Here is a 22,597-nt window from a genome sequence, read left to right as displayed (position 1 = left end):
AACATTGTCAATTTATTTAAAATAAAAAAAGGGAAACCAAAGAAGCAAATAAATAACATCCAATAACCATGTCTTATATAAAACATCATATTTCTAAGTTACAAAACAGAATTTATACAGAATTTTCAACAGAAACTACACACGGAAAAAGCTGGTAAGCTTAGCTTGACCAACTATCTGTTTTTTTGCAGCAGATTTGCTGTTCTTTCTAGCTGTGCTTGCCTTCTCCTTTGGTTTAGTTGACAGCATGGTTCTCTTTTGTGGGTGTTCATTGTCAAGGATCTGTTGATTTTCACCATCGTCAAACTGCTTTCTTTTTGTACTTTTCCGTACAGGGTCCTTAGTGGACTTTGATTTCCCAACACTGAGGTCCCGATTTCCTGAATTTACCTCTAATCCAGTTTTTACTTTTAACACATCACCTAAAATAGACAATAAGCATATCAAAACGCTTTAGTTTTACAGTTGTCATTGAAAATACAGCTTCACGGTTATTATATTTTTTTTTTTTACTGAACCCCCACTATGCATTCATGTTTACAGAGGCTTTACCATTCTGCATTTGAAGCAATAGGAAGGAACTAGAGAGCTCCTATTTGCACAAGGATGTAGGATTTCCCATTACTAACTATGGCTTTGCAATTTTGCAAAAAAAGAAGAAGATTTAAATTTTTTTTTTCAATTTAAGGATGCCTATAGATTTGTTATTTTTTTCTGGCATTAAAGGGGTTATCCCATCATAATGATCACTGTTAAATCTGTTAATGATTTGACAGTGATCATTTTTGTAAATATACTTTATTAACAAATTCCCACCGATTAGGAGAAAATTCATCCCCACTTACCTTATTGTTGTGACTCGGTCTCCCCTGGTTACGACCACCGCTCTTCCGCAAAATCCCGATGGTCGCGCTTGCCCAGAAGACTTCTTCTTTTCTCCCGGCCGGGCCACTCGCTGTCCTGAACGCGCACGCTGCCGCGCATGCGCGACGGTGACTTCTTCCCGGCCAGAATAGTACAGAGCTGCGAACGCGCACGCCGGCTCTGTACTATACTGGCCAGAAAAAAGTCACATTGCGCATGCGCGGCAGCGTGCGCGTTCAGTCCAGCGCGCGACCCGGCCGGGAGAAGACTTCAATCAAGATGAAGCCCGCCCCCAGCCAGAATCCAGGAAGTGAACGCGCGGTGGCAGCAGGTAAGTATAAAAACGCAAAGTGGGATAACCCCTTTAATGCTTTTATTTTTCTGTTGATGTCGCCATATAAGAGCTTGTTTTATTGTAGGACAAGTTGCATTTTAGCGACACCATTCAGGGGTACAAATAACATTCAAAATTCAGTTCACGGTGCAGCATAACTAGAGAGTGTTACTGTTATGCCATCGGTCAAAACGATCACTGCGATACCAAATATTTTAATTTTTATAGTTACATCTATGTTTTTTTTTTTTTGCCCACTAGTACATCTCAGGCAAAGACAAAAATTTAGGTCAATACATTCCAAGAACCAAAATGTACATTTACAGGCTTGTTTCTTGCAGGAAAAAATTAAGTTTGCCTACGTACCATTGTGTAGTACATGGGACTTATTAACATTGAGTTTTTCTTTTTTCTTTGGGGAGTGGGGAGTTATGTTTCTATGACGACCAGTGTCACCAGACGCTAAAAGGGCAAATTCATTTAATTAAGTCACCCTTCTCTAAAACTATGAACATACTTCAGAAAATGTATGTTAGACATTAAAACAAAACCATAATAATGCCAAGAATGAGTTTCTGGTTCAAAACTATGTTATGAAATACAGCACACAGTAAGCTTTCAATTCAAGCTCTAACACAGGTTCGACATTCTAAGAGCTAGAATCCAAACTATCATTTTTAAGAACCCCAGGAGTAAAACAGCACGAACAGTTACCAGTTGGTACATCATCCTCATTAAAGCAGAGAACTGGAACAATCTTTGGTGCTGGGTGAATACAGCTTGGAACTTGACTCATACTAGGGAAAGCAAATGGCTTGATTTGGGTTGCGGCATCATCTTTATAAGTGCATGAGAACTGAGATTTAATCAGATTTTGCTTCAGCTGGGAAAAATAAAGTAAAAAATAAAAATGTTAAAAACACATCTTATATGATCAATCTAATGGCTATAAAACACAGAATTGTTAATTTTAAGATCTGACCATGGTTTGCTCAGTGATTTGCATTAAGCTTAAGTGAAAAGACAATGCAAAAATGCATTTTAAAACAAAGATCCAAGACCATATGTAATAAAAAAAAAAATATATATATATTTTTTAATAAAATAGTCAAACTTTAGTCCTAAATTACCTTGGGTTTGTTTTTGTCCATGCCCTTCTGAACACGTTGGTTTAAAGGTTTGGGAGATGATCCGCTACGCTGTTCAGGAGATCTTAGGGAAGACAAAAAGAAAAAAAATAATAATTATTATAATAATAATAAAAAAATATTATAAAATTGTAAATAAAAAAAAATAAAAATTATCAGATTATAAATTCTAATAAAAAAAAAGTTAATAAAAAATTGATTGATTTGAGAGAGATAGAGATATATATAAAAATAAAAAACAAGAAAATACAATGCAACAGCACTCTGCAAACCAAATAGAGTACATGTCATAATGATAAATGTTAGAGTTAATCCTATACTTATTTAGTAAATTTGAGATTCTTAGCAAATGTAGTTTGTACAAAATTTGGGCCAGTCTATTAAACATCAAGGCGATCTTTGTAAAATGGGAACCTAACACTAAAGGCTACCTGTAATGAACCCTCGCGGCCACTATAAAATTCATGGAGTGTCAGGTATATTTATACGTGGCAGATTTGTTGGAGGATTTCTTTAACTATTCTGTTCATATGAATCAGGTTTGAAGAAATCCATGTGAAGGCTGCATAAACAATCCCATTCACATATATGGACCTTTTCAGCTTAATCATCAACTTTTCACACAACTTTACATAAAATCAATAGTACAAGTAAACCATGCCTTTCTCTTTAAAATGTCACCTGAAACCATCCAGAATGGACCAGCTCACTGAAGGATCAGATTACATAATCCCATACATGTCTATGAATAGGGGAGGGGGAAGCAAGCAAGAGATGAGCGAGACAGGGCAGTAACTCTGGGACCCGAACCTCATAGCTCCTTCCATTTCTGTAGTTGCCAAAGCTAGTTACTGTTGCATTGCTATCTGTAAAGTGGATAAGAGCAGTGCTGCAGTAACCAGCAGTGTCTACTACAGAAATGGACACAGCTGTGTAATTGCGGCACTGAAGTTTCTACAAAGCAGCAGATCGGAAGGGGTACTAGACATTGATGGCTTATCCATCAATATTAGAAGTACTGGAAAACCCTTTAAAAGTCTGCATTTACACATAAGTAGCACCCCTTTTACATAGGTCAACTAATCAGGCAATTATCAGGAACAAAGTGTTAGTTCGTCCCCCTGATAATTGACTGCTCATCAGTGGAGGGCTGCATTAACATGCAGGAATCGCTTCCGCTGTATGGGGATTGAGTAATTGCTTCTGCGATCCCATGCAGATTCATTGTGTCCGGGCAGAAGAGCCCTGTTTACATAGGATGTTCTGCTCACCAGAAACAGCTGTTTAGGGTACAACACTGTATTCACCCAAGAAACAAGCATTTGCTTGCTCATTGGCAGCACCTATACGTAGACCAATTATTGGGAAGCAGCACTGACATACCTTTGTTACAGATAATTCTTCCATATAAAAAAGGGCCCTATAGTTTGGGAAAATATTTTTGTAAATGCTGATAAAGTTGCGCATACACATGGTAGCACCATTCACTAGACACGTCTGATGCTTTGCATTTCAAATAAAAAAGTTAAATTTTTGAGATAAGCACCCAAAACTGCATTTAAAACTGGTTCAAAAAGGTAGCTACTTTGGAGGGGGGCGGGGGGACAGTATGCACAATATGAGAAGCAATCTTTTGAAGATGTTTTACTGCAAGTGTTCTTTATTAGCAAAGTAATCTCAGTGGTTCTTATAAACCATTTACCTACACAAATAATTTATACAGGTTCAGCAACCATTATGGCCGCTACAGTAAACAAAACAGCAGAATTCGACCGCTGAAGTGAGCATTTTCACACACTCAAGCACGTAATAGCCATACCTAAAAAGGCATAAAAGTGAAATTGCTCCAAATATGGTGCTCTCTTCATCCGAATACAACAGCTCTGCTTTGTTTTTGCTGGGAAAATTGGCAGCTTCTTCATCCAAAAGCATCAGCAGTGTTTTCATGGTCTCTCTACCACATATCGCTGTACCACGGTTTATTGCACGAATTCTAGGCTGTAAATATACAGAACATAAATTCTATTACACCACATAAAAACTATAAATCAGAATTAAAAAGAAGAAACATGGGAGTTTCAGCACTGACCTACGAACAATAAAGGGTTTTTCAGCTGCAATACCAAGCACAGCCACTGTACTATGTACTGCGCTGTGATTGGTGAGCTGATCGGCAGGGGTCCCTGGTGTTAGAACCCTACAGATCAGATACTGATGACCCATCCAGAGGAAAATCAAATCAAGCCTAGGTTCATTCACATATAGACTGATAAAATAGAACTTAAAGGGATTCTGTCATGAGATTTGAGCCCTATAAGCTAAACATATGGCCAGGTCCGTACTAATAACATGAATCCTAAACTGCCCTTATTAAACCTGCTTTTGGCTCTATTAGCCCAAAAAACTGTTTTTTAAAAGCTGTCACTCACCTACCTAAGGTGCCCAAGGGGTTTTACGTTAAAGGATAGTAAAACCATACATGAATAAAAACATGGAAAACCAAACACTTAAAATATCCAGCTTACCCGTGCCGGGCTTATGCCCATAGAGCACTCATTCTCACTTGACACATTAAGCAGGTTTTTGATTCTCAAATCCAAGTCCTGTTCCACTTCCATTACAGCTTCACTAAAAGAATCCCCGCTGCCCCTTCCTTTTATCAGATGCATCTTTATCGCAGAAAGGATTCGCTCTGCAGCATTTCTGGAGAGAGAAATTGAGTGACTCCAGCTACTTAGGTTGTATTTCATTATGTCCATAGGAATTCTTCAAAAGCCAATATTCTATTTTTCCCCGTGATAAAGAAAACAAAAAAAGTAAATATGGGATTCTCAGTATGGATAGTACTAAAGAACTGTACTAAAAGGGAACCGGTCACTATGAAAATGCAGTGCGATCTACAGGCAGCTTGTTATAGAGCAGGAAGAGTTGAGCAGATTGATATAGTATTGTGGGAAAAGATTCAATAAAACTGGTAATATATTCATTTCAATCCCTGCTTACCTTATGCTTAGGAGTCTGGTGGGAGGTGCCAATAAATGAATGACTGCTAAATCTGCATGACCAAGTATACAGAGAAGGCTGTCAATCACTTAGTTGAGTCATGTGGACGGTCCTCTCAGCATAAGGCTACGTCTACACGACGACATTTGTCTCGCGACTTATTGATAGGGCACAACTACACTGCGACAATTTTTTATAATGGTAGTCTATGGTGTCGCACTGCAACATGCAACAGGCTGAGACTGCGACGCAACAGTCGCAGAAAAATCCATCTCGAATGGATTTTCTGCGACTGTTGCGTAGCAGTCGCAGCATGTTGCAGTGCGACACCATAGACTGCAATTATAAAAATTGTTGCGACATTAGTGCAACAAAATGTCACGCGACAAATGTCGTCGTGTAGACGTAGCCTAAACAGCAGAGGTTTGAACGAGTAACTTAGCAGTTATACTGAAACTTTCCCCATAAAACTATACACTAAAGTTCAATATATAATTATATTAAAAAATAATGAAGATTGCACTGAATTTGCATATGACAAGCAGAATTGCTATGATTTTTTTTTTAAAATACAGGTACGGACACAGGACAGATTGTCCACAGCAGAAACATTGCTGTGGATTTTACCCTCCATTGAAAAGGTGGAAATCTGCAGCATAAATAGAATCTGCACATTTAAAGTGTAACTTACATTTCAGGTCATTTTTCAGAATAAGCAGGCATGTGTGTGCACATGAAGAACAATATATCTGGCTATTATGACTTGTATCTGGTATTTAGAAGTCTATCCTTTTGCAGTCTGTCTAATTCTCAGGTTTTTTTCTGAGCTGATGAGTGGAAGCTGGTGTCATGCCTGCCCATACACAGGACAAGGGCAAAAGAATTAAAGGGGTTCTGCAGTTCTTTTAAACTGATGATCTATCCTCTGGATAGACCATCAGCATCTGATCGGCGGGGGTCCAACACCCGGGACCCCCACCGATCAGCTGTTTGAGAAGACAGCGGCGCTGGCAGTTGCACCAAGGCCTTCTCTTGGTTTCCCTAATGCCCAGTGACGTCACGACTAGTATCAATGGCAAGTGGAGCTAAGCTCTGTTCACTTGAATTGAGCTTAGCCCCGCACAGGCCATTGATACTAGTCGTGACATCACTGGGCCTGTGGTAAACAGAGAAAAGGCCGCGGCGCTACTGCCTTCTAAAACAGCTGATCGGCTGGGGTCCCGGGTGTCGGACCCCCGCCGATCACATGCTGATGATCTATCCAGAGGACAGATCATCACTTTAAAAGAACACCTTTAATTCTCTGTAGCACACTTTCAGAAGCAGCAGCAATAATGGAGGTCATCATACAGCATTACTGAGCAGCTTAGATGTAAATCCTGCTGTAAAGTTAGACAGTTGCTTGTTAACCAGAACCAGTCTCTCAGTAGCAGCTCCCCCCCCCTTCTCCTCATCCCTCTCCATAGGCTTCTATGTATTCTGATCCTTCAGTGAGCACATACAAGTTGGATCTGGGCAGTGAACAGAGTATTAGTGAAGAGGGAGGGACCTGATAAGAGAAGCATTTTTTTTACGATAAGATATATTATAAAGTTTCTCATTTGCCTGTACTATTCATTATGGGGAGAGAGAAAAAAATAAAAACAGGTAGCGCTATATTAAACCTACTGAAGAGCATCTTCCTTTCCAACAATCGCCTGCTCATCAGTGAAGTAGACCGCTGCATTTACATGCAGAGATCTCCTCCACAGTATGGCCAGGAGCGATCACTAATGCCATCGCTAGTCTCCATACAGAATCAGTATTTGTCATGTCTAATAACGCTGTGCCAGCAATCTGCAGCCGGCATACAATGAATTTAAGCCAACATTTAAAAAAAAAAAAAAAAGGGGATTGCTTTAACCACCTCAGCCCCCAGTGCTTAAACACCCTTAAAGACCAGGCCACTTTTTACACTTCTGACCTACACTACTTTCACCGTTTATTGCTCGGTCATGCAACTTACCACCCAAATGAATTTTACCTCCTTTTCTTCTCACTAATAGAGCTTTCATTTGGTGGTATTTCATTGCTGCTGACATTTTTACTTTTTTTGTTATTAATCGAAATTTAACGATTTTTTTGCAAAAAAAATGTCATTTTTTCACTTTCAGTTGTAAAATTTTGCAAAAAAAACGACATCCATATATAAATTTTGCTCTAAATATATTGTTCTACATGTCTTTAATAAAAAAAAAATGGTTTGGGTAAAAAAAAAAAATGGTTTGGGTAAAAGTTATAGCGTTTACAAACTATGGTACAAAAATGTGAATTTCCGCTTTTTGAAGCAGCTCTGACTTTCTGAGCAACTGTCATGTTTCCTGAGGTTCTACAATGCCCAGACAGTACAAACACCCCACAAATGACCCCATTTCGGAAAGTACACACACTAAGGTATTCGCTGATGGGCATAGTGAGTTCATAGAACTTTTATTTTTTGTCACAAGTTAGCGGAAAATGATGATTTTTTATTTATTTATTTTTTTTCTTACAAAGTCTCATATTCCACTAACTTGTGACAAAAAATAAAAAGTTCTATGAACTCACTATGCCCATCAGCGAATACCTTGGGGTGTCTTCTTTCCAAAATGGGGTCACTTGTGGGGTAGTTATACTGCCCTGGCATTTTCCAGGGGCCCTAATGTGTGGTAAGTAGGTAAATGACCTGTGAAATCCGAAAGGTGCTCTTTGGAATGTGGGCCCCTTTGCCCACCTAGGCTGCAAAAAAGTGTCACACATCTGGTATCTCCGTACTCAGGAGAAGGTTGGGAATGTGTTTTGTGGTGTCATTTTACATATACCCATGCTGGGTGAGAGAAATATCTTGGCAAAAGACAACTTTTCCCATTTTTTTATACAAAGTTGGCATTTGACCAAGATATTTATATCACCCAGCATGGGTATATGTAAAAAGACACCCCAAAACACATTCCTCAACTTCTCCTGAATACAGAGATACCAGATGTGTGACACTTTTTTGCAGCCTAGGTGGGCAAAGGTGCCCAAATTCCTTTTAGGAGGGCATTTTTAGACATTTGGATACCAGACTTCTTCTCACACTTTGGGGCCCCTAAAATGCCAGGGCAGTATAAATACCCCACATGTGACCCCATTTTGGAAAGAAGACACCCCAAGGTATTCAATGAGGGGCATGGCGAGTTCATATAAAAAAAAAAAATTTTGGCACAAGTTAGCGGAAATTGATTTTTTTGATTTTGTTCTCACAAAGTCTCCCTTTCCGCTAACTTGGGACAAAAATTTCAATCTTTCATGGACTCAATATGCCCCTCTTTCCAAAATGGGGTCATTTGTGGGGTGTTTGTACTGCCCTGGCATTTGAGGGTCTCCGCAATCATTACATGTATGCCCAGCATTAGGAGTTTCTGCTATTCTCCTTATATTGAGCATACAGGTAATGAGATTTTTTTTTTACGTTCAGCCTCTGGGCTGAAAGAAAAAAATGAACGGCACAGATTTCTTCATTCGCATCGATCAATGTGGATGAAAAAATCTCTGCCAAAAAAAGAAAAAGGAGGGGAAAGGCGTCTGCCAGGACATAGGAGCTCCGCCCAACATCCATACCCACTTCAGCTCGTATGCCCTGGCAAACCCGATTTCTCCATTCACATCAATCGATGTGGATGAATAAATCATTGCCGGGATTTTTTTTTTTATATATACAAAGTGTTTGCCAAAGTATATGAACACCGCCACCTCCTCAGCTCATATGCCTCAGCAAACGTATCTTTTACTGCAGAGGAGAAATCTCGTCTTGCAGCGCCGCATACACCGACTTGCGTGTAATCTGACAGCAGCGCAATGCTTCTGTCCGAATGCACATCAGTGCTGCAGCTGGTCGATCGGTTGGTCCACCTGGAAGGTAAAAAAAACAAAAAAGAAAAAAACCAGGCCGCAAAGCAATAACTTTATTAACTTTAGAACAGAACATATTAACTTTTTTTAAACTTTTTTACTTACTGGTAATTTTTTTTTTGTTAATTTTTTTTTACCTTTATAGAACAAACCTCTCCTTCCCCATGGGACAATGTGCAAAGCGCAAATCGCCCAAAGATGTGGCGAAGTACGTTATGCACTTTATCCCAGGTGAAAGGAGAGGTTTGCAGCAGCTGTGAGTAAAAGGGCCCTAATAGCCCTGTGTGCCTGTCCTTTGAGATGCAATCCCTATGCTAGGTGTACCTGTGTGTGGTACTTCCGTAAACACTCACCTAAGCATAGGGCAGGGTGGTCAGGGCAGTCAGGACAGAAATAGCGGGTGTCACGCCTTATTCCACTCCTGCTACAGACACGACATTTTTTTCGGGGTGGCGGTTGGGTTGAGGTACCAGCAACGACACTGGGGAAAGGTCGCTCGTGTAGACGGCTAACTACACTGGTGGATGGGGCCACGGAACCTCCTGGGTAAAGGAGGTTCGCGATGATCTCTTCCTGGAATTTGAGGAAGGATCCTGTTCTCCCAGCCTTACTGTAGAGAACAAAACTATTATACAGCGCCAATTGAATTAAATATACAGACACCTTCTTATACCAGCGTCTGGTTCTGCGGGAAACTAAATAGGGAGCCAACATCTGGTCATTGAAGTCCACCCCTCCCATGAGCGCATTATAGTCGTGGACACAGAGGGGCTTTTCAATGACACGGGTTGCTCTCTCAATTTGGATTGTCGTGTCTGCGTGAATGGAGGAGAGCATGTAAACGTCACGCTTGTCTCTCCATTTCACCGCGAGCAGTTCTTCGTTACACAAGGCAGCCCTCTCCCCCCTTGCAAGACGGGTGGTTACAAGCCGTTGGGGGAAGCCCACGCGACTAGTTCGCGCGGTGCCACAGGCGCAAATCCGTTCTAGAAACAAATGCCTAAAGAGGGCCACACTTGTGTAAAAATTGTCCACATAAAGATGGTACCCCTTGCCAAATAAGGGTGACACCAAGTCCCAGACTGTCTTCCCACTGCTCCCCAGGCAGTCAGGGCAACCGACCGGCTCCAGGGTCTGATCTTTTCCCTCATAGATCCGAAATTTGTGGGTATAGCCTGTGGCCCTTTCACAGAGCTTATACAATTTGACCCCATACCGGGCACGCTTGCTTGGGATGTATTGTTTGAAGCCAAGGCGCCCGGTAAAAATGTATTAGGGACTCGTCTACGCAGATGTTTTGCTCAGGGGTATACAAATCTGCAAATTTCTGGTTGAAATGGTCTATGAGGGGCCGAATTTTGTGGAGCCGGTCAAAAGCTGGGTGGCCTCTGGGACGGGAGGTGGTGTTGTCGCTAAAATGCAGAAAACGCAGGATGGTCTCAAATCGTGTCCTGGACATAGCAGCAGAGAACATGGGCATGTGATGAATTGGGTTCGTGGACCAATATGACCGCAATTCATGTTTTTTTGTCAGGCCCATGTTGAGGAGAAGGCCCAGAAAAATTTTAAGTTCGGAAACTTGGACTGGTTTCCACCGGAAAGGCTGGGCATAATAGCTTTCCGGGTTTGCGGTTATAAATTGTGTGGCATACTGGTTGGTCTCTGCCACGACTAAGTCCAAGAGCTCCGCAGTCAAGAACAGCTCAAAAAAATCCCAGGGCCGAACCGATTTGAGCCGTCTCAACCCGAACTCCAGACTGGGCGGTGAAAGGGGGAACTACAGGTGCGGCTGAAGTTTGTGACTGCCAATCAGGGTTTGCCAGCACCTCAGGGACTCTAGGGGGTCTACGGGCCTGTCTGCGCGGTGGCTGCGACGGGGTAACTACTGCACGTGCCACCGTAGCAGCTTCAACTGCCCTTCTGGTGCTCGCTACTTCACCATGTTGTACGGCAGTGCTGGTACTAGGTCCAGGGAGGGCTGCGCTGCTGGTGTATGCCTCACCACGTGATCCGGCAGCGACAGCCCCACTCTGCTGCTCTTGAAGCGGATCCTGCATAACCTGTGGTCTAGCGACACGGGGCCGGGTACGCCTGGTGCTGCCAGGGACCTCCACCTATTCGTCCGAACTTTGGGTCAGAGAGCCACTGCTTTCCACAGGTTCATATTCTGACCCGCTAGATTCGTCGGATGAGGGTTCCCACTCCTCATCCGACTGGGTCAGAATCCTGTAGGCCTCTTCAGAAGAATACCCCTGTTTGACATTTTGGACTACTAAATTTAGGGGTATTCCCTGAGACTACCCAAGAAAAAAAGCAAACCTGTCTTACAAAGGGGAGGCTAGCGAAGTACCGGAGGCCGCTGCGGTTGATAAAAAATATCAAAACTGATTTTTTTATCGCCGCAGTGCGTGTAAAGTGAATGTGCAGTGATCAAAAAAAAAAAAATTTTTTGTCACTGCGGTGGGGCGGGTGTGGGTGAACGCACGTGTGGCCGACCGATCAGGCCTGATCGGGCAAACACTGCGTTTTGGGTGGAGGGCGAGCTAAGGTGACACTAATACTATTATAGATCTGACCGTGATCAGTTTTGATCACTTACAGATACTATAAAAGTACAAATGCTGATTAGCGATACGCTAATCAGCGAATAAAAGTGACTGCGGTTGCGGTGGGGTGGGCGCTAACTACCTAACCAAGGGGCCTAAACTATCCCTAAAACCTATCAGTCAATACCAGTGAAAAAAAAAAAAAAAGTGACAGTTTACACTGATCACTTTGTTTCCTTTCACTAGTGATTGACAGGGGCGATCAAAGGGTTAATTGGGGTGCAGGGGGGTGATCTGGGGCTAAGGTGTAGTGTTTGGTGTACTCACAGTTCAGTCTGCTCCTGTGCTGGATCCAACCGACGAAAAGGACCAGCACAGGAGCAGACAAGCCATATAACAGATCATATTTACTAATATGATCTGTTATCTGGCTTGTGATTCGATTTTTTAAAAATCAGCAACCTGCCAGCGACGATCATTGGCTGGCAGGTTGCTGATGCAATTCTCCTCGAACTTTTGCCGGCCCGCGATGCGCATGCGCGGGCCGGCTGTGACCGAAATCTCGCGTCTCGCGAGAGGACGCGCCGGCACGTCCACTCGGAATGAAACAACCACTTCCAGGACGCGTCTGTGCGTACAGCGGTCCGGAGGTGGTTAAGAATTTGCTCATTCATCAGGTAATCGGCGGCACTTTTACACAGGCAGCTCATAGCTAACGTGTTCATACAAATGCTTATTAGCGATGATCTGACCGACCCTCTGCACTTTTGCAGCTCTAATCTGAATAGCAAAAACAAAGTTACTTGAATGCATAAATCATAACAGACAAAACAGTCAGATGGTTAAACAACTCAGAAGTGCATATTCTCTGAGAACAACTCTCTGCTGGAAAAAGAATAAAGCACTTTAAAAAACAAGGATATGGGCAATTTCCAATTGGCTGTTAAAACCTAAAACAGATTCAGAATTACAATTCCAAAAAAACAGAAAGAATGTCACATTTTCAACCAGTCTGGACAACATTACCGAGCAATCAACAACAGAGCACTGGTTTCTACAAAATGCAGAAAGTCCATTAGGATAAATTCTTACCTAAAATGGCCAACAAATTAACCCAAGTTATAATAATTAAAGGGTTGTCTGGGTTCAGGGCTAAACCTGGATATCACCTCTTCTGTATTCACTTAGTAGGTGAGAGGACCATCTGACCTTTTCCTTGCTCCCCTTTGCCTGGCTGCATCGCTCAGTGTGAGACCCCGTGGCATTCTGGGCTTCACAACACTATGCTAGGCGGAGGCCTCCATCCAGAAGTAAACCTGGTGAGGTCACCGGCACAGAAGGGCAGTGTATAGCGCTGCTTCTTTGCATAGTAACAGCCTCCAGAAGAGCCTAGTGCAGCGCTATATACTACCCATCTGTGCCAGTGATGTCATCGGGCTCTCTGCTAGGAACAAAAAAAAAAAAAAAAAAAAATTCCACCACAGTTTTATGTGTTTTGTTTTTTCAGCATACCCTATGCAGCAAAACTGACCTTTTACCTTCATTCTCTGGGTCAGTATGATTACAACATTACTACATTTGTATAGTTTTTTTTGCGTTTTAAAATTTTCATGGTCATATTCTGACTCCATAACTTTTTATTTTTATATACAGAGTTTGTATGACGGCTCATTGATCTAAAGTTTTCATCGATGCAATTTTGGGGTTTGACTTTTTGATTACTTTTTATTCAATTTTTTTGGGGAAGTGAAGTGACGGAAAAAAACAGCAAATTGGCTATTTTGATTTTCTTTGTTACGCCGTATGGGATAAATAATGTTTAGATTTTAATAGTATGAGTGTTTTGGGATGTGGTGACGCCTATGCAGTTTATTTTAATTCTGGGGAAAAAGAAAGTGTTTAAAAAAAATAAAAAATCTACTTCTAAAAGTTCACCCTAGGGAACTTGAACAAGCAGTGATCAGATCACTTCTCTCAGACTCCAATGCATTAGCAGTGAAGTCTATGAGAAATTCATGCCCCACAGGCAGGGTTTCCATAGGGACATAGTAGTGGCACCCTCAGATCTTTCACAGGGACAAAAGCTGATGCAGGGAATTAAAGGATTTCTACCACCAGAAGTAACGTTATGTAGCTGACTGACATTAGCGATGCGCTAATGTCAGCACTACATAACAGTATGTTTTTGACGTTTCTCCCTGCAGCCGTTTTGGTAAAATAAGCACTTTTATAATATGCTAATGAGCCTCTAGGTGCTATGTGGGTGTAGAATCAGCACCTAGAGGCTCCGTCTACTCACCCTTTATCCCGCCCAGGTCCCCTGTTCTGCCCGCCCCACTCCTCTTGATTGCTGTCACGGTTCACTGCATCGTTGACGAAATCCCGCGCTGTTCACTTCTGTATTCGGCGCAGGCGCAGTGAGTGAAGGCCGCTCTCTTGATGCCGGCTTCCTCACTGTGCCGTAGTTGCGCAGTGAGAATCCGACACCAGGAGCGCATCATTCACTCACTGCGCCGAATACAGAAGTGAACGGCGCAGGTGCGGGATTTAGTCAACGATACAGCGAACCGTTACATCAATCAAGAGGAGCGGGGAGGGCAGAACAGGGGACCTGGGCGGGATAAAGGGTGAGTAGACTGAGCCTCTAGGTGCTGATTCTACGCCCACATAGCACCTAGAGGCTTATTAGCATATTATAAAAGTGCTTATTTTACCAAAACGGCTGCAGGGAGAAACGTCAAAAACACACTTATGTAGTGCTGACATTAGCGCATCGCTAATGTCAGTCAGCTACATAACAGTATTTCTGATGGTAAAAACCCTTTAACAGCATCCCCATATCACTGCTAGGGTTTTCCGTTTCAGCACTTATGCATTTTTAGCTCTCAGATGCCATGGCCGCATTTGATCACGGCATCTGAAGTGTAAAAATCAGCGATCGGCGTAATCACCGATTAAAGACATTTGCCCAGGGTGTCTGCTGTGTGAAACAGCAGGAACTCAGCAGCTATGGTGCTCAGCCAGCTCCTTGCGCCATCTTTAAAGAGAAGTCATCTGCTGTACACATACAATAGATGTCGTCCAGGGGTTAAAGGGAATTTTCAAGAGTTTTAACATTAATTCTATATCCTATCTATGCATGATATGGTTGATTGACGTTCACATGATATATGGACATAGAGTTAGCACTCAAACTCTTAACTTAAAATTTCTTAACTTATGATATCCCAAAACAAAAGCCATTGAAAATCAATAGCTTAACACAACTAGTTAGTTAAGATGTGTAAATGTGTTAACTCTACTACATCTGGAATGGTATATACTAGAGACAGGCAAAGTATCGGAAAATTTGATTCAGCTGCTTCGCCGAATAAAAAAAAATAAAATAATTTTAATTTACTTTGTGACAAATACATTTAGTCATGAAGCGCATGTTTGCATAAGCAGCAGATGCAATGAGAGGGAGCTGCTATAGCGCCGCCTCCATCTATGTACCTCTCAGATGCCACGTTCATACATGATCGGGGCATCTGAGAGTAAAAATAATGTGAAAAAAAAATAAAAAATTAAATCATACTTGCCTCCATTTGCTCGCGACGGGCCGGCCAGCGCCTCCATCTTGCTTGAAGATCTGGAGCGAAATCAAGCGCAGCCCGAGATTACGTTATCACCATGCACGGTATTTCGGCCAAGATCTTCAATCAAGATAGCAGCGGGCAGCCAGTCGCGAGCAAATGTAAGAGCCATTTGGATTGAGCGACATGTTAATGATATGCAAACGATAAAAAATGGAAACAAAAAGTTCAAAATCGATTTATTCAGTATCGAGTTGTATGTCATATTTGTATACATGTCTAGAGATGCGTGATCGATTTTAGCAACACTAATCTCCCGAGGTGTCCAAATAACAGCCAAGCAGAAGCCACAAACCTACTTTTAAAAACGAACGTGCAAAGTACCAAGGGATGGAAAAGAAATAAGGAGAAACATGCTTCTTAGTAATGTACAGTGAACTCTAGGAATCAAATAATAATGCACTCATCTTTATGTTGTGCCATAAGATGTAGCACAGCGTTAACATTTTTCCCCCACACCCCCCCACCGACCTTAGTTATCCTCTCTCCAGTGGATAAGAGGACAACCTGTGTTACCTACCATACAGTTAATAATGCACTTACTGACGCTTTTGATGTCTGGTGGCAGGCACTCTTTAAAGTGTTATGATAGAACGCCATTTAACTACAGGGTCAGGAAATGGAAAAAAAAAAAATTACCTTGTACTGTGAGTTTCTCCAAGTATCTCTTCCAATCTGTCAATAAAGTGAACAAACTGTGATAGACCTTTAATGTGTTTTCTTAAAGGATCACTTTCAGATGGAGCATAACCCTTTCCACCAAGTTCCACTGCTCTGATGAATGAAGTAGCTACCTGCAATAAGAAAAAAAATAAAAATAAAAGTGTAAGATGGTTAAATGATAGCTAACTCTTGAACAAAAATTGTAAGTGGGATACAGCGGCTCACCCCTATCACGTATGGATAGGTGCTCACCCTCTAGTCCTACCCTCAGGACCACAAAGAGTGCAAAATGTATAGAGAAAATGAGGGGGCACACACACCAGGGAAACACTAGATGGATGAATAATGTGGTGTTTTTTATTTATTTAATACTCTAAAAGCAAACCCCTAAAATCACATAAAACGTACATTAAATAACTACAATAGCAGCCTATGTAACATGTACATATAGCACCACAGATATCTGTACTGTGCAGTCGGTGTAGTGGTGTAGCACTACTGTGGGTAATATATATAAAAGTTCAATGAATAACAGTTCATCCGAACAGTGTCCCAAATCATACAATGCTGCACAGAATAAACCAATTGATGGTAGTATAGGAAGTCCTGAAGATAGCCTCAACAAGTGTATCGGACGAGGCAATGAAAATGACACAATGTCAATGTCCGGTAATGGAAATAAGTGCAGAGATGCGTACGGGTAAAGCGCACAGGCACTGGCCTTCAGATTACTTACAATGTCCAGCCGCTTTCGGTCTCCCGGTCTCACCCCTCCTTGCTGCCTAGCCGCAGCACGATTTCCCAGGTGGCCGAACACGGCCGTCTGTGGCGTCCCACGTGACCTGGTGCTCTTGGGTTCCGGGTAGACGCTTAGATGACGTCACTGTTTTGCGGCGGTAATTTTGAATCTGAATCTGGATCCCTTGCGCTTTCAATTTGAAGTATAGTGTCTTTATCCTTTATCTTCTCCTTGAATCCACGCTCACTCTGTATGCCAGACGCGTTTCAGGGTCTTGCGCCCCTTCCTCAGTGGCCACCGAGTGAGTGGATTCTCACTCCTTATATATGGTATTAGCCCACCCTCAATTGTGCTTTGTTCAGCTTGTTGCAATATGTGGGATGGATTTAATTACTGCTGCATTTCTACTAACACTTAAAATTCAAATTAAAAGGCATAATATATAATACTCCCCTTTAATACATACAACGTTAAAAAATGTTAAAAAATGTTCTTGGTATAGGACTGCAGGGTCAAAAACTGCATTATGGGGAAAATCGCATTAGAAACGCTTCAAAGACGCAACAGTGTGAATTGCGTCTTTACTGCGGTTTTTGTATTTTTATATTGAATAAAGTGGAACGACCCCACCTAAAAGATTCGGACCATAATTGTCAGTATAGCCTTCACATAAACAGATATAGGACGATGGTCTTCATCAGAAATCATATATTGCAGGGGTAGTTCATGATTGTATTGTTGTATATGTAGGGAGTCGTCCGGTGGGGAGGTGAATCACAGTGTCAATAGCTGACCCTCCTGTGATATCTCATCCCCACCGGACAGCCCCCCCCCCAAGGATATTTACAGGAACCCGAACACCTCCATCTCAGCATTGAGACCCCTCGGCATAATGGTGTCATATTCAAAAATTCTACGGGATTCCTGTCGTGACATGTGGGCAATATGATTCCCTCCTCTCCACATTTTTTTGACCCTTTCTATGGCAGTGAATTTTAAGCCAGTTGGGTCACTATTGTGTTGAATTTTAAAATGTTTAGATAGGGAGTGTGTTTCTAGACCTTTTTTAATATTCGCCACATGTTCGGCTACCCTCTTTTTAAGTGTCCTTTTAGTCCTGCCTATGTATTGTTTCCTACATCCACATTCCAATAGGTATATGACATCAGTGGAATCGCACGTGAGGCACTCTTGTATTTCTACACTAAAAGAAATTGTAGTAGATTTCACCCTAGTTGTTTTTTTTGGGAAAACTGGTGATTTTACAATTCGTGCATCTACCACATTTAAAAAAGCCATTGGTTGTTAGCCAATTTTTTCTTTGTTGTTGTTGGCTATCCTTTTTAGCTTTAACGGTTGGGGCTATTTACCTGCCAGATTATTTGCCCTTGTGTAGGTTATTTTTGGGACATCACTCAAAAGTGGGCCAATTATTTTGTCATCTAACAGGTGTGCCCAATGTTTTCGAATGCTCCGTTCCATTATTCTGTATTGTGAGCTAAAAGGGAGAATGATTCTCAACGTTTCATCTAGCGGTTGTGATGGGCCTATCTCAAAGAAGCCTTTTCGTTCCATCTTTTTCACTTTCTCCAGTGATTTATCAATTATCTGGACGGGGTAGTCTCTCTCCAGCAGTTGTTGTTTCAAGTGTGCAGCCTCTTCATCAAACTTGCTATCTACCGTACAGTTTCGCTTTAGTCGGCGAAACTGACTGGTAGGTATATTAATTAGCCACCGCGGAAGGTGGCAGCTAGCGAATCTGATGAAGCTATTTTTGGCTACAGGCTTGAAAAACGTGTTGCATTGTAGCTGGTTGCCCCTAATCCATATCTCCAGGTCTAAGAACTCTACTTTTTCTTGACTGACAACTGGACTGAATACTAAATTTTTATCATTTTTGTTGATGTTATTGAGGAACAAGTGTAAAGATTCAGTAGTGTCACGCCAAATGAACAGAATGTCATCAATATACCGCCGCCACAGCACCAGATCCGTCCCCAGCCTGGGTAGGATAGTATCTCTCTCCCATTGAGCCAAAAAAAGGTTGGCATAGCTGGGGGCGAATCTGGTGCCCATGGCGGTACCGGTACACTGCAGATAGAACTCCTGCTCGAAAGAGAAATAATTGTGAGTTAAAATGTATCTCACTCCCTCCAGCAGGAACTCTAATTGTTCCACAGGCAATCCGGCAGCTCCTGACAGTTGCTCATATAGTGCCTGTATTCCCCTGCTATGTTCAATAACTGTGTAGAGTGATCCAACATCCAGTGTCCCCAAGATCCACCCATCTACCCACTTGACTTCCTCCAATGTCTTAATAATGTCAGTGGTGTCACGAATATACGATGGCACCTGCTTGACATACGGTTGAAGCCATTGATCGATGTACTTGGATAGGTTACATGATATAGATTGGATACCTGACACTATCGGACGACCTGGAGGTGCTTCCAGGTTTTTATGGATCTTGGGGACACAGTAGAACATTGGTATTCTTCTCTCAGTGTCCAAAATAAACTTGGCTTCCTGATCGGTGAGAAAATCTGCTTTTATCCCCTTTGCACAGTAATCTTTCAAGATATTATAATATTCCTGTGTCGGGTCTCCCTTCAGTTTTTGATAGGTGTTCTCTGATCTTAATTGCCTATAGCATTCCTCTATATAATTTGTTGTATTGAGAATAACTATGGCGCCGCCCTTGTCCGCTGGCCTAATTACAATATTGTTTTCCTCCTGTAGAGATTTTATGGCCTTGATCTCTTCTCTACTTAAATTTGCATAACCCTACGGCTTTTTATTCTTCTCAAGTCTCGTTCAACATTGTTCTTAAAGGTGGCCATTTCACTGCTTATCTCCTGTCTAGGGAATTTTTTCGATCTAACTTTGAGATCTGTGTGTGTGTATTTCTTTGCATTAATTCCCATGTCTATCTCCCTATTGATGGGATTTTTAAGAAAATATTTTTTCAGACATAGGCGTCTGATGAATTTCTCTACTCCTATGTATGTGGCAAATTTGTCCATAGGATTAGTAGGGGCAAACTTTAAACCTTTATTCAGGAGCTGCACCTGAGTTTCTGAAAGTGCAATATCACTGATGTTTATAACATTGGTGGTTGGTGTTTTAATTTTTGTGTTTTCTCCTTTTGTGCATGTCGTCCTCTCCGTATTCTTCGTTGTGATGGTGCCTTTGTGACCTGTTGGTTGTTGGTGTATAATGATGTGTCGTGTTCTGGTAATGTCTGTGCTCCTGTCTGTGTGACTGATAGTGCCCTCTGCCCTGTGGATATTCCCTCGGACGCTCCCTCAGGTTGTAGTCGTGCACATATCCCTGTGTTTTGTGACCGTGTTTCTTTATCTCTTGGCGTGGTGGGGTGGGGGTGCGTGTGCTTCTTATTCGTGTTTGGTGATGTGGCGGTGTAAAATCTAAAAAATGTGGTGTAGCCAATACTTCATACCAGTTTGAGATTTTAACATTCTCAAACTGTGTATTAACGTGTTCAACCTCCCTTTGTTCATAAGCCTCAGTGCTTTCTTTCCTGTCCATGTATTGTAATTTCCTGGATTTTTTCCCTATTATTTCCCTTTCTAGTATATCTAGATTTTTGCAGATCCTCTCGTGCCATTTATGAACTGCATCATTGTTTGGGAATGTTTCCATTTCTTTTTTTAGGGTATCAATTTGCCCTGACATTTCTTCTATCATTTGTGTCCTCCTTTTAATGATCATTTGGACAAGGGCCTCTGACTGTGATCTCAGAAATCCATCCCATTCCTTTTTGAATCTGTCATTCACCAGATCAGAAGCAGGTGTCTTGGTGAGTGTCAGACCCTTAGGGATGTAGCCCCTGTCCAAATATTGCGTAAGTGATCTAATCTCCCATTTATTGCGTAATTGACGCTGCGTGTTCGGCCACCTGGGAAATCGTGCTGCGGCTAGGCAGCAAGGAGGGGTGAGACCGGGAGACCGAAAGCGGCTGGACATTGTAAGTAATCTGAAGGCCAGTGCCTGTGCGCTTTACCCGTACGCATCTCTGCACTTATTTCCATTACCGGACATTGACATTGTGTCATTTTCATTGCCTCGTCCGATACACTTGTTGAGGCTATCTTCAGGACTTCCTATACTACCATCAATTGGTTTATTCTGTGCAGCATTGTATGATTTGGGACACTGTTCGGATGAACTGTTATTCATTGAACTTTTATATATATTACCCACAGTAGTGCTACACCACTACACCGACTGCACAGTACAGATATCTGTGGTGCTATATGTACATGTTACATAGGCTGCTATTGTAGTTATTTAATGTACGTTTTATGTGATTTTAGGGGTTTGCTTTTAGAGTATTAAATAAATAAAAAACACCACATTATTCATCCATCTAGTGTTTCCCTGGTGTGTGTGCCCCCTCATTTTCTCTATACATTTTGTAACTCTTGAACAAACTTTGCAAAAACCAATAGTACAAGCAACCATAAGAAACTTTGTAATATGTCATATCAGAAAGAAATGTGAAGTTTTCGTGTTAACCGTTTACCTCTCTCCAACCCCCACCTTTGCTAAATGCTTTTTACTTTATAAAAGGTCTTAAACCCATTCAGGACAGATCAGCTGCACTGAAGTATCACATTACACATATCAATACTAGCGTATGGAAAGGGAAGGGGAGGAGTGAGGAAGTGCTGTGACAGGACTACAGGAGAGACCCTAAAGAGAAAGCTGCAGCTACATATGAAGTTTTTCATCTCATCACAAGTGCTTTATTCACATCCATACAGGCCAGTACTTCTCTGTAATGTCCTCCATGTTCCTGGGGCCGCTTCTGATTAAAGGGGTTCTGCAGTTCTTTTAAACTGATGATCTATACTTTGGATAGATCATCAGCATCTGATCAGTGGGGGTCCAACCCCCGGCGATCAGCCGTTTGAGAAGGTACTCGGTTTCCCTCAGGCCCAGTGACGTCATGACTAGTATCACTGGCCTGGGCTAAGCTCTGTTCACTTGAATTGAGCTTAGCTGCACCCAGGCCAGTGATACTAGTTGTGACGTCACTGGGCCTGCAGTAAACAGAGAGAAGGCCGCAGTGCTGCTGCCTTCTCAAACAACTGATCGAATAGATCATCAGTTTAAAGGGAACCTGTCACTGGGATTTTGTGTATAGAGCTGAGGACATGGGTTGCTAGATGGCCGCTAGCACATCCGCAATACCCAGTCCCCATAGTTCTGTGTGCTTTTATTGTGTAAAAAACCCAGATTTGATACATATGCAAACTAACCTGAGATGAGTCTTGTACGTGAGAGGAGTCAGGGACAGGACTCATCTCAAGTTAATTTGCATATGTATCAAATTGTTATTTTTTTTACACAATAAAAGCACACAGAGCTATGGGGACTGGGTATTGCGGATGTGCCAACGGCCATCTAGCAACCCATGTCCTCAGCTCTATACACAAAATCCCGGTGACAGGTTCCCTTTAAATGAACTGCAGAACCCCTTTAAGAGAAGGTTAGGAGGCAGATTCTCCTACTTTCTGTGTGCAGTGGATGGCAGTCAGAGAACTGAATACTAGGTATTTAGTTTGCACAGGGGGAAACTGCTAAAAATGCCAGATACACGTCATATAGCGGCCATATAGCGTTATTCCTCATGTACACACTGTACTACTGATTAATGCAAAGTTTGTTGAAAGGTTAGGTATGCTTTAAGAAACTGTCAATTGCATAGACAGAAGATGCAATGAACAGCC

At 42.0% G+C, this 22,597-nt stretch overlaps 1 protein-coding gene across 1 annotated transcript in view; it reads right to left on the bottom strand.

Moving 5' to 3' along the window:
* Positions 1-15: 15 nt before the first annotated feature.
* Positions 16-22,597, bottom strand: part of LOC120979152 (PARP1 binding protein) — a 38,875-nt gene continuing 16,293 nt past the window's right edge. The window contains 6 exon segments of the mRNA XM_040407714.1: positions 16-422; positions 1,913-2,081; positions 2,329-2,410; positions 4,166-4,344; positions 4,872-5,049; positions 16,082-16,236. Of these exon segments, the coding sequence (XP_040263648.1) occupies positions 136-422; positions 1,913-2,081; positions 2,329-2,410; positions 4,166-4,344; positions 4,872-5,049; positions 16,082-16,236 (1,050 nt within the window). The 3' untranslated portion in view covers positions 16-135.

The sequence above is a fragment of the Bufo bufo genome, chromosome 1 (assembly GCF_905171765.1).
Source record: "Bufo bufo chromosome 1, aBufBuf1.1, whole genome shotgun sequence".
In the NCBI taxonomy this organism is placed as follows: Eukaryota; Metazoa; Chordata; class Amphibia; order Anura; family Bufonidae; genus Bufo; species Bufo bufo.
This window is presented reverse-complemented; position numbering and strand designations above follow the sequence as displayed.